The following is a 13,070-nucleotide window of genomic DNA, read 5'->3' on the forward strand; positions in this document are numbered from 1 at the left end:
GTAGAAAACGGCAACCCACTCCAGTGTTCTTGCCTGGAGAATCCCAGAGATGGGGGAGCCTGGTGGGCTGCCATCTATGAGGTCACGCAGAGTTGGACACGACTGAAGCGACTTAGCAGCAACACACATATACATGTAATTTAACTTCATCAGTATCTTCCATTTGATAACAAGCATCATTGGAAATCAATTAATATTTCTTATGGAAATTAGGTAGATCCAAAGATAAAATATGGCTTTATGTAAACCAATAGACATTAAAATTGAGGAAGAAGCAATTCTCATTATACTTGTATTTTAATTAGATAAATAGGAAGGTCAACACTATGACACTATGTTAAGAATTAAAATTGCTTTTAGACTTTGATAATGTATTTCGTACAATATTGTTTTAAAAATAGACTCTAGTATTTTCTATTATGCAAAATTTTGCCTATTTTCCAGTTTTTTTCAATATTTGTGTTCAAAGCATATCTTGATTCATTCTTTAAAAGTATCTACAATTCTATAAGTATTTGAAAGGACTTATTTACTAGAGGAGGATACTCCATTGAGATCTCAGCATCTTTAATGTGTTCATTTTTAAGTAAGGGCGCTTAGAACAAAGAAGATGATTGGCATGTTTCAGGTAAAATCTGGAAAGTCTGCTGGTCATGGAGCACAGCTGAGAGATCATTTGGGTTCTTTCTATGACTGATTTAAGGGACATTAACTGTGATAAGTCAGTTCAGTTTTAACCACTGTATGGTAATTAAAGCTACTCAATAAAAATGATAAATAATAAGAACTTAGACTTATTATTTGTCAAGGCATTTTTCCTATATTTTCTCCACAAATTCTAAGCTATCTGCTTTCTATAAAATCTAAAACATTATTATTTGCTTTCTTCTTAACACGTCTGAATTTTAATTGCACAATTTTTTCAATTGTTTTACTATGATTCTTTAAAAATTTACCTTTAAATTCAGTGAGGGTCATAGAAGTACCTGAGTTAGCCAAGAAACTGTGACATTAGCCCTTAAATCAAGATTTTGTGTATTTCCTCAGGGGAAAGCGTGTGACACTATAAGAGTTAGGCTCAATACCCAAAGTTCAGGATGACTATTTTCAGATCTCTTCATCTGCCTCTGGTCATTTCCACAAATGGTTCTTAATTCTAATGAAGTCATTTGCTAAGGAGGATAGTTTATATCAATTTTCTTCTCTTGGAAATTATATACTTCATGAGAAAGTGCAAATAAAAGAAAAGTCTACACACTATGTTCTGAAAATTGCTGTAGTGTCTTCCAGTTATGAAGGAGGTAGGTAGAATGTGAAAGTGAAATATATCAGCAGAACTAACCAAACTGTAGCATTTGTATTGACAATAAAATGCTTCTGTTAGTAATAGCCCATTCTACAGAATTAAATTTTATGAGTATTTTTCAGGAAAAATGGAAGAATCCTGAGGTTGGTGAAAAAAAATTCATTTTGCTGAAGAATAGTAATTTGAATTCTTACTTGTTACCATAGAAAATCTTTTCACTGCAAATGAGAACACTTTGGTAAACCTATCCTGACAAAACTATCAAGTTTGTCCTCTTCTCTCAGTGAAATGATTTCACATCAGTAAACATCCAAAGGAAATACTAAATCACATTCCTTGACTTTAAAGAAACATCCAAATCACCCAGTCATGTCAGAAATGATCTCACGATAGAATCCCATCCTCTTTATTGTCAATGACAAGTATGATTATATTTGTGCTAAGCAGAAGGGGACTAAAATGACTATTTATGACTTGTTTTACTACTAGACTTCTCTTTATACTTGGAAATAAATTAGAATTGCTAAGAGTCAGGCATGACTGAGTGACTTCACTTCAAATATTTATAGGATTTTAAAAACAGTAATATGGAGCTTTAGGATAGGGCTATGGAATGGATAATGAAGAAAAGTGTAATTTCCAAGGACCTTGGAATAACTGATTAAATAGAGAAAACATAATACTACTCCCCCAAGAAATTTGATGAGCCATAATCTATCCTTTCATGACTCCTTGAGACCAGTCAATTTCCTCTCTTCTCTTTTATAGCTTCCCCTTCAAGCTACCATTCCATTTTCCACTTCACTTACTGCAAAACTTCTGGAGTCCCCAGTACGTATATGAAATGACTTTTGCAACTTACATCCAACGACCACTTTTCAGGCTCTTAACTTTCAGGTAGCAACTTACAAAGATATTCCAACAATACCTCTACATTTTATTATCATCATCCTTTATTTCCTTCCAAATGGATTGCTTCTTCTAAAAATGATCTTTACATTATATATTGCTATGCTATCTCTTTTATAGTTATTTTCATAATTAAAGCTGTGACAGTGTTCACAATTACTCACAATAAAAAAATTGGTATCATTTTTTTAATCTTATACATGTATTGACACATGTCCTGTTACTACTACCTTTTATAATTAGGCATTATAAAGCTATTAGTAACTGCTTACCATTTGTTAGAAATTTATTAAACAATTGCTCATAATTCTACAACAGTTCATGTCAATATAATAAAACAAGAATCCTATAGTAGGCATTCTAGAATCCTTTTCCAATTTCATTTCCTATTAAAATTTCTTCATATTTTATCTCAGAAAATATTTTCCTCACTTTTAAGTTTTTATTTTTTAAATTTTATTTTGTTTTTTAAACTTTTTTGACCACCCCACACAGCATGTGAAATGTTAAGTTCCCCCATCGGGGATCAAACTCACATCCTCTGTAGTGGCATTCTCTTGCTTTTAACTTCTTTCTCTCATTTTTAAACCTTATTTTTGTGTTGTCATTCCTCTCTTCTATTTTTCATCTTTAATTTTATTTGGGCTTAACTCTTTCTTCTAAGCATTTTCATATTACCAAATGTTAAGTATCAATTCTATCCTCTATAAATTCTTATAATTCCTAGTTTCTGTTTCAGAATTCTCATAAATGTAAAGTTCCCATAAGACTGAATCTCTACATCTGTCTTAGTTTTCATATTGCTATCCAAGCTCCTGAGAGATTATGAAAATTATTTTTAAATTATGTCCCTCTCTCAATCCTGATAGAGTATTGGATTAGTGAGGATTTAGAAAATTTTTGATCCAATGCAGTAATTTAAAAGATAGGGAAACTAAATCTTGCTATGATAATTATTTTTAGAATACAAGTATACTTTTAAACGATTATTGAGGAGCCAGGGTTTTTCTATGAATCAGAGGTGATAACTCTCACTACTAATAATCTTCTAAATCTATTGCGTAATTACCAAATACAAAAGTTGAAATTCATAATAACCATAAGAAAGAATATAATTAGTATTTGCATTTACAAAATGGCAAAAGAAGTCTTAAAGAGGATGAATTCAAGATCCACAGATGCACACAAAACCCACTATGGTTGCTTCCCAATTAAATTGTGAATGAGAATTTGTTTTAGTTTAATAGAGAAGTTTCCAATAACTGTATACAAGATTATTGTGATGAACTATTAGGCTACTAAAAATACCTTCTCAAAAATGCATGTCATGAAAACCCTTTGTAGATGTGACAATCATAGAGTTTTGTATGTATTTAAGAGCTATAACATGGTCCACAGAATATGACCTGTTTTGGAGTTCAGCGAAAAAGGACATAAATGCAGGGTGAGGGTATAAATTTAATCTGGCAGAGAGGGTAACATGAAAAAAGCATTTTATTAGGAATAAGCCTAGCATACATGGAAACACTAAAGCTTGGACAACTGGACTATAAGCATATCCAGGCAAAGAGTGTGGGATAAAATTGAGTTTAGATTGTAGGCATTTTTAATTCCTTTATGTAACAAAGCACAGAATGTCATCATGAGTGTGAACATAATGACACAAAATGGGGCTCTGAATTTGAACATAATATTTCTGACTTTCTTCTCACTCCATTCAAGGTAACTACAGAGGATATTTCCTGGAATGAATCAATAAGTGAAACAAATCACTCCGCAGTGACTGAGTTCATTTTTCTAGGACTCTCCAATTTTCAGGAACTCCAGATTTTCCTAGTTGTGTTCTTCTTTGTATTCTATGTAGGAATTGTGTTCGGGAACCTTCTTATTGTCATAACTGTGGCTTCTGACTCCCACCTTCACTCCCCCATGTACTTCCTGCTGGCCAACCTCTCACTCATTGACCTGTGTCTGTCTTCAGTCACAGCCCCCAAGATGATTGCTGATTTTTTCAGTAAATGTAAGGTCATCTCGTTCAAGGGCTGCCTTGCTCAGATATTTCTCCTTCATTTCTTTGGTGGGAGTGAGTTGGTGATCCTTATAGCCATGGCCTTTGACAGATATGTAGCAATCTGTAAACCCCTTCGCTACACTACAATTATGCGTGGCAATGTATGTGCTGGCTTTGTGGCTGCTGCATGGGGAACTGGCTTCCTCCACTCAGTGAGCCAGTTGGCCTTTGCAGTGAACTTACCTTTCTGTGGTCCCAATGAGGTAGATAGCTTTTACTGTGACCTTCCTAGGGTCATCAAACTTGCCTGCACAGATACCTATAGGTTGGATATCATGGTCATTGCTAACAGTGGTGTGCTCACTGTGTGTTCTTTTTTTCTGCTAATCATCTCATACACTGTCATCTTAGTGACCATCCAGCATCTCCCTTCAGAGAGGTCATCCAAGGCTCTGTCTACTTTAACTGCTCATATCACAGTAGTTCTTCTGTTCTTTGGACCATGTATCTTCATTTATGCCTGGCCATTCCCCATCAAGTCATTAGATAAATTCCTTGCTGTGTTTTATTCTGTAGTCACTCCTTTCTTGAACCCAGTGATATACACACTGAGGAACAAAGACATGAAGACTGCAATGAGACGGCTGAGAAAATGGAATATCAATTCTAGGATAAAGTCTTAGATCTCTTATAAAATTAATCCATAAGATTAATCTGAGATAATGACATATTATATAGCATCAGTAAGTTATTTAGAAAATCTAATGAAAAATGATATCTTCCATTTCATATTCTGTATCAACTGTCAAAAAATATTTACATACACAACCTCATTTTATTCTTTGACAATCTTGTTATATTTTTGAATACAGAGGCAAACTTAACATTTTACTTTGAAAATATGATCTCACTAATTCTCCTAACAATTAAAGGCATAAATATGTTAGCATCTGTACACTCTTGTGCCTTCTTGGATGGTCCTGAGGGTAAAACAGAGAAAGATAGAAACTAGGTTGACTTAAGATTTTTTTTTTAAATTTCTGTTTGGCTCATTTTACCTAAAAACATCAAGAAGCAAATGCTATACACCTAAAATATATATATATATATATATATATATATATATATATATATATATATGCTTAGTGATAATAATATATATGTCAACTTTTAAGAGGTTTAAAAAAGAAACACCTCCCATTATAACAGTTTAACTACTATCATTGTAACACCCCATAATCCATGAGTGTATTATTAAGAAAGGCAGGAAGAGGGGTTTCCTTAGTACATCAATGGTGAAGAGTCCATCTGTCAATGCAGAGGACATGGGTTCTATTCTTGATCCAGGAGGATCCTATATGCCATGGGACAGCTAAGCCCATGTGCCACAGCTACTGAGCCTGTGCTCTACAGCCCACTGACATGCAACTACTGAGCCCACGGGCTACAAGTACTGAAGCCTGTGCCTCAAGTTCATGCTCCACTACAAGAGAAACCACTGCAATGAGAAGTCTGCTCACAGCAGGGGCTAGAGAGTAACCCCTGCTCACCACAACTAGAGAAAACCCAGATGCCACAGCAAAGACCCAGCACAGTCATAAATGAATAAATAAATCTTATTTTAAAAAAAGAATGACAGCAAAGCGAGTCTGCCAATATAAAATTTGTCTTGTAGGCACATGACATCTTGTGGTATACAACAGCCCATAGAATAAAAGCATCTCTCAACATGTTGGCACACTGTGTATCATTTGGATTCATCCTTGTCACTTTTCATGGTTAGCTTTCACAAGCACAGGCTTTGAAGTCAAAAAGAGATGGGTTTGACTTTACCTACCCCATACTGATCATGACTTTAAGTATTAGCCCAGTTGGTAAATAATCCACCTGCAATTCAGGAGACCCTGGTTCGATTCCTTGGTCAGGAAGATCTGCTGAAGAAGGGATAGGCTACCCACTCCAGTATTCTTGGGCTTCCCTTGTGGCTCAGATGGTAAACATCGCCTGCAATGCAGGAGACCTGGGTTCAATCCCTGAGCCAGGAAGATCCCCTGTAGAAGGGAATGGCTACCCACTCCAATATTCTGGCCTAGAGAATCCCATGGACTATACCCATGGGATCACAAAAGAGTTGGACATGACTGAGTGACTTTCACTTTCAAGCTTGTTTCCCATGGATTAATATCCAGAAGAATTGCTGGGTCATATGTTAGCTAAATGTTTAATTTTGGAAAAACTCCATGCTATTTTCTATAATGTCTATGCCAACTTACATACCCATCAACAGTGTAACAGGATTTCCTTTTCTTCACACACTTTACACTTTCTTCACTAATCATACACCTGCTGGCTATTTGTAGATCTGCTTTGGAGAAATATCTATTCAGGTCTTTGCCTGATTTTAATCAGTTTGGTTTTGTTTGTTTGTTTGTTTGTTTTGCTGTTTTGTTTTTAGCTATTGAGTTGAATGATTTTAACTCCTTATCAGAAATATGCTATAAAAATATTTTCTCCCATCCTGTAGCTGCCTTTCACTCTTTGCCTATTTTCCTTATTATGCATAAGCTTTTTAGTTTTACGTGCTGTTGATTTCAGTTAGCTAATTTTTGCTGAGAATTTTTGCATTTATATGTCTTCAGTAATATTGTTCTGTGGTTTTCGTTTCTTGCAGTATCCTTACCCAGTTTTAGTATCAGGGTAATTCTGGATCTATAAGATTAGGAGCATTCATTCCCTCCTCTTCATTTTTTTGAAAGAGTTTAAGAAGATTGGCATTAACTCTAAATTTGGGTAGAATTTACCAATGAAAACAATCTAGCCCTGGAGTTTTTACAAAAATGCACTAAAACTGGAAGCTTGAAATAAAATTAAGAAATTAAGAAAAATTTGAAATTTAGAAACTTGCACTTAAAAAATACTAAATGAAAGTGGAAATACAGAGAAAAAAAGCAAATTTTCTAAATAGTAATAATAAAGCAGTATATACAAAGATAAATGGGACATAGTTAAAGCAGTGATAAGAGAAAACACATATATAGGCAAAAACTCATATGTATATGAGAAAAACTCACATACATGTATCATATATATGATAAGAATCATATACACACACATTGATTAAAAATGAAAGAATTAAAGAAATGAGTTAAATTGCCACCTCAAATTAAAAAAAAAATCAAAAGGGAAACAAAAAAAATAAACAAAAGTAAAAATCAATAAAGAACTAAAAAAGGTATCAAATTTGTAAATCAAAAATCTTGTTTTAAACAAATACACAAATTAGACTGTCCAGTCCATTAGATAGTTTCATAAAAGATAAGAAGAGATAAAGCGCAAAAGTAGTTAATAAACAGTAAGAGAAAATAATGATTAAAAATCAGCAAATAAAGGTCACTAAAAACAATGTTGTACACATCTATATAAATAAATTTGAATGTTTTATGAAATGGATAAATATTTCAGGATAATACATTTACTATTGACTGCAGTACAAATATAATATTTTAAAATGCTAATTTCCATAGAAATAATACAGAAATTTATCAGGGAATTATAACACACAAATATCACATACATACACACACATACATACACACACACACACCAGGTTTAAATGGCTCCACAGAGAATTCTACAAAACATTTAGATCAGATATGCTGTGTGTTATGCTTAGTCACTCAGTCGTGTCCAACTCTTTGTGATCCCATGGACTGTAGCCTACCAGGCTTTTCTGTCCATGGGAATTCTCCAGGCAAGAATACTGGAGTGGGTTGCCATGCCCTCCTCCAGGGGGTCTTCCCAACAAAGGATTCAAACCCACGTCTCGCACATTACAAGCAGATTCTTTACCATCTGAGCCACCAGGGAAGCCCATGAATTCTGGAACGGGTAGTCTATCCCTTCTCCAGGTGATGTTTCTAACCCAGGAATCAAACCAGGGTCTCCTGGGTTGCAGGCAGATTCAGATAGTCGCACTGAAAAAAAATTGTTCCAAAGAATAGAAAAATGAAAACTGCTTCCAATTCTTTCATGAAACAGCAAACGTTATACCTAAATTAAATAAAAATAGTATAAGAGCAAATATCATCAACCAGTTTCAGTTCAGTTCAGTCACTCAGTCGTGTCTGACTCTTTGCGACCCCATGAATCTCAGCACGCCAGGCCCCTCTGTCCATCACCAACTCCCAGAGTTCACTCAGACTCGTGTTCATCGAGTCAGTGATGCCATCCAGGCATCTCATCCTCTGTCGTCCTCTTCTCCTCCTGTCCCCAATCCCCACCAGCATCAAAGTCTTTTCCAATGAGTCAACTCTTCGCATGAAGTGGCCAAAGTACTGGAGTTTCACCTTTAGCATCATTCCTTCCAAAGAAATCCCAGGGCTGATCTCTTTCAGAATGGACTGGTTGGATCTCCTTGCAGTCCAAGGGACTCTCAAGAGTCTTCTCCAACACCACAGTTCAAAAGCATCAATTCTTCAGTGCTCAGCCTTCTTCACAGTCCAACTCTCACATCCATACATGACCACAGGAAAAACCACAGCCTTGACTAGACGGACCTTAGTCGGCAAAGTAATGTCTCTGCTTTTGAATATGCCATCTAGGTTGGTCATAACTTTTCTTCCAAGGAGTAAGTGTCTTTTCATTTCATGGCTGAAATCACCATCTGCAGTGATTTTGGAGCCAAAAAAAATAAAGTCTGACACTGTTTCCACTGTTTCTCCATCTATTTCCCATGGAGTGATGGGAGCAGATGTCATGATCTTCGTTTTCTGAATGTTGAGCTTTAAGCCAACTTTTTCACTCTCCTCTTTCACTTTCATCAAGAGGCTTTTTACTTCCTCTTCACTTTCTGTCATAAGGGTGGTGTCATCTGCATATCTGAGGTTATTGATATTTCTCCCAGCAATCTTGATTCCAGCTTGTGCTTCTTCCAGCACAGCATTTCTCATGATGTACTTCTGCATAGAAGTTAAATAAGCAGGGTGGCAATATACAGCCTTGACATACTCCTTTTCCTATTTGGAACCAGTCTGTTGTTCTATGTCCAGTTCTAACTGTTGCTTCCTGACCTGCATATAGATTTCTCAAGAGGCAGGTCAGGTGGCCTGGTATTCCCATCTCTTTCAGAATTTTCCACAGTTTATTGTGATCCACACAGTCAAAGGCTTTGCCATAGTCAATAAAGCAGAAACAGATGTTTTTCTGCAACTCCCTTGCTTTTTCGATGATCCAGCAGATGTTGGCAATTTGATCTTTGGTTCCTCTGCCTTTTCTAAAACTAGCTTGAACATCAGGAAGTTCACGGTTCACGTGTTGCTGAAGCCTGGCTTGGAGAATTTTGAGCATGACTTTACTAGCATGTGAGATGAGTGCAATTGTGTGGTAGTTTGAGCATTCTTTGGCATTGCCTTTCTTAGGGATTGGAATGAAAACTGACCTTTTCCAGTCCTGTGGCCACTGCTGACATATTGAGTGCAGCACTTTCACAGCATCATCTTTTAGGATTTGAAATAGCTCTACTGGAATTCCATCACCTCCACTAGCTTTGTTCACAGTGATGCTTTCTAAGGCCCACTTGACTTCACATTCCAGGATGTCTGGCTCTAGATGAGTGATCACACCATCGTGATTTTTCGTGTCGTAAAGATCTTTTTTGTACAATTCTTCTGTGTATTCTTGCCATCTCTTCTTAATATCTTCTGCTTCTGTTAGGTCCATACCATTTCTGTCCTTTATGGCCGCTATCCCATCTTTGCATGAAATGTTCCCTTGGTATCTCTAATTTTACTGAAGAGATCTCTAGTCTTTCCCATTCTGTTCTTTTCCTCTATTTCTTTGCACTGATCACTGAAAAAGGCTTTCTTATCTCTTCTTGCTATTCTTTGGAATTCTGCATTCAGATGCTTATATCTTTCCTTTTCTCCTTGGCTTTTCGTTTCTCTTCTTTTCAAAGCTATTTGTAAGGCTTCCCCAGACAGCCATTTTGCTTTTTTGCATTTCTTTTCCATGGGGATGGTCTTGATCCCTGTCTCCTGTACAATGTCACGAACCGCCATCCATAGTTCATCAGGCACTCTATCTATCAGATCTAGGCCCTAAAACCTATTTCTCACTTTCACTGTATTATCATAAGGGATTTGATTTAGGTCATACTTGAATGGTCTAATGGTTTTCCCTACTTTCTTCAATTTAAGTCTGAATTTGGTATAAGGAGTTCATGATCTGAGCCACAGTCAGCTCCTGGTCTTGTTTTTGTTGACTCTATAGAGCTTCTCCATCTTTTGCTGCAGAGAATATAATCAATCTGATTTCGGTGTTGACCATCTGGTGATGTCCATGTGTAGAGTCTTCTCTTGTGCTGTTGGAAGAGAGTGTTTGCTATGATCAGTGCATTTTCTTGGCAAAACTCTATTAGTCTTTGCCCTGCTTCATTCCATATTCCAAGGCCAAATTTGCCTGTTACTCCAGGTGTTTCTTGACTTCCTACTTTTGCATTCCAGTCCCCTATAATGAAAAGGACATCTTTTTGGGGTGTTAGTTCTAAAAGGTCTTGTAGGTCTTCATAGAACCATTCAGCTTCAGCTTCTTCAATGTTACTGGTTGGGGCATAGACTTGGATTACTGTGATATTGAATTGTTTGCCTTGGAAACGAACAGAGATCATTCTGTCGTTTTTAAGATTGCATCCAAGTACTGCATTTCGGACTCTTCTGTTGACCATGATGGCTACTCCATTTCTTCTGAGGGATTCCTACCTGCAGTAGTAGATATAATGTTCATCTGAGTTAAATTCACCCATTCCAGTCCATTTTAGTTCACTGATTTCTAGAATGTTGACGTTCACTCTTGCCATCTCCTGTTTGACCACTTCCAAATTGCCTTGAGTGACTTCCCTTTCACTTTTCACTTTCATGCATTGGAGAAGGAAATGGCAACCCACTCCAGTGTTCTTGCCTGGAGAATCCCAGGGACGGGGGAGCCTGGTGGGCTGCTGTCTATGGGGTCACACAGAGTTGGACACGACTGAAGTGACAGCAGTAGCAGCAATATGCCTTGATTCATGGACTTGACATTCCAGGTTCCTATGAGATATTGCTCTTTACAGGTTGGGACCTTGTTTCTATCACCAGTCACATCCACAGCTGGGTATTGTTTTTGCTTTGGTTCTATCCCTTCCTTCTATCTGGAGTTATTTCTCCACTGACCTCCAGTAGCATATTGGGCACCTAATGACCTGGGGAGTACCTCTTTCAGTATCCTATCATTTTGCCTTTTCATACTGTTCATGGGGTTCTCAAAGCAAGAATACTGAAGTGGTTTGCCATTCTCTTCTCCACTGGACCACATTCTGTCAGACCTCTCCACCACGACCTGCCCATCCTGGGTTGCCCCTCGGGCATGGCTTAGTTTCATTGAGTTAGACAAGGCTGTGGTCCTAGTGTGATTAGATTGACTAGCTTTCTGTGAGTATGGTTTCAGTGTGTCTGCCCTCTGATGCCCTCCTGCAACACCTACCATCATACTTTGTTTTCTCTACCTTGTGTGTGGGGTATCTCTTCACGGCTGCTCCAGCAAAGCACAGCCGCTGCTCCTTGCCTTGGATGAGGGGTATCTCCTCCCACTGCCCTTCCTGACCTTCAACGTGGGATGGTTCCTCTAGGCCCTCCTGTGCCCGCGCAGCCACCAATCCTTGGGCGGTGCAGTTGCTCCTCCCGGCCACCGCCCCTGGCCTCGGGGCACCGACCCTGGCCTCGGACGCAGGGTGGCTCCTCTCGGCCATCGCCCTTGACCTTGGACACAGGGTGGCTCCTCCTGGCCTCCATCCCTGGCCTCAGACGTGGGGTATCTCCTCCCAGCCATCACCCCTGACCTCGGACATGGGGTAGCTCCTCTCGGCTGTTCCTGTGCCATCGCAGCCTGGCAATGTAGGCCGCTGCCCCTGACCTTGGATGGGGGGTAGCTCTCGGCCACGCTTAGTGCACCGGCTGCCGCCACCACCACCTGCGCTTAGTGCGCAAAGATCATCAACCAGTTTAGTCATGAATATTGCAGTCAAAATTCTATATATAATAGTACAGTAGATTTCCTTTCTCATACCATTCACAAGAGATAGCTCCAGGAACCTATTACTCTATAGAAACACTGAAATTTTAAGCAAAAATTATTAGAATCAAATTTAATAAAAACAATACAAGAGCAAACATTATCAACCAGTTTAGTCATGAATATTGCAGTCAAAATTCTATATATAATATTAGTACAGTAGACTTCCTTTCTCATACCATTCACAAGAATTAACTGTTAATAGATCTGAGATACAAATGCAAAACATGAAGATATATAAACACAAGTACAAAATATGAGTAAATTCCTGAAAATCCTAAATATAATGGAAATCTTTCTATGACACTAAATACAGATGTGACTTTTAATGATAAATTATAATAACAAAGTCTACAACCCAAATATTTTTTTAAAAACAAATGCAAATTCAGAATACAGAAGACAAACTGGGAGTAAACATTACAACATATATCACAGATAATATACTAATATTACTAAATACAGAAAGAACTCTTAAAATTGAAAGAGGAAGGCCAGACATCTGATAGATTTTAAAAAGTGTGTGTGTGCGGGGCAGGGGGGTGGGGCAGGGTGGGGGGAGGGGAGGTGAATTCAGAATTAATGGCAGAAGAGATAGCTCCAGGGACCTATTACTCTATAGAAACACTGAAATTTTAAGCAAAAATTATTAGAATCAACATTTTCAGAATTCTGGAAAGTAATCAGAAGCTCACAGCCAATAAGCAAACATTGAATAAAGAAAACGGCAACTTAAAAATG

The 13,070-nt window shown here is 37.5% G+C and overlaps 1 protein-coding gene across 1 annotated transcript; it reads left to right on the forward strand.

The window, feature by feature from the left end:
* The first annotated feature begins 610 nt into the window (after nt 1–610).
* Nucleotides 611–4,909, forward strand: LOC128054781 (olfactory receptor 4F4). Its single transcript, XM_052647347.1, has 2 exons — nt 611–628; nt 3,938–4,909. The coding sequence occupies exons 1-2, from the start codon at nt 611–613 to the stop codon at nt 4,907–4,909; spliced, it is 990 nt and encodes a 329-aa protein (XP_052503307.1).
* Nucleotides 4,910–13,070: the final 8,161 nt, after the last annotated feature.

Source organism: Budorcas taxicolor, chromosome 10 (genome assembly GCF_023091745.1).
Source record: "Budorcas taxicolor isolate Tak-1 chromosome 10, Takin1.1, whole genome shotgun sequence".
Classification (NCBI taxonomy): Eukaryota; Metazoa; Chordata; class Mammalia; order Artiodactyla; family Bovidae; genus Budorcas; species Budorcas taxicolor.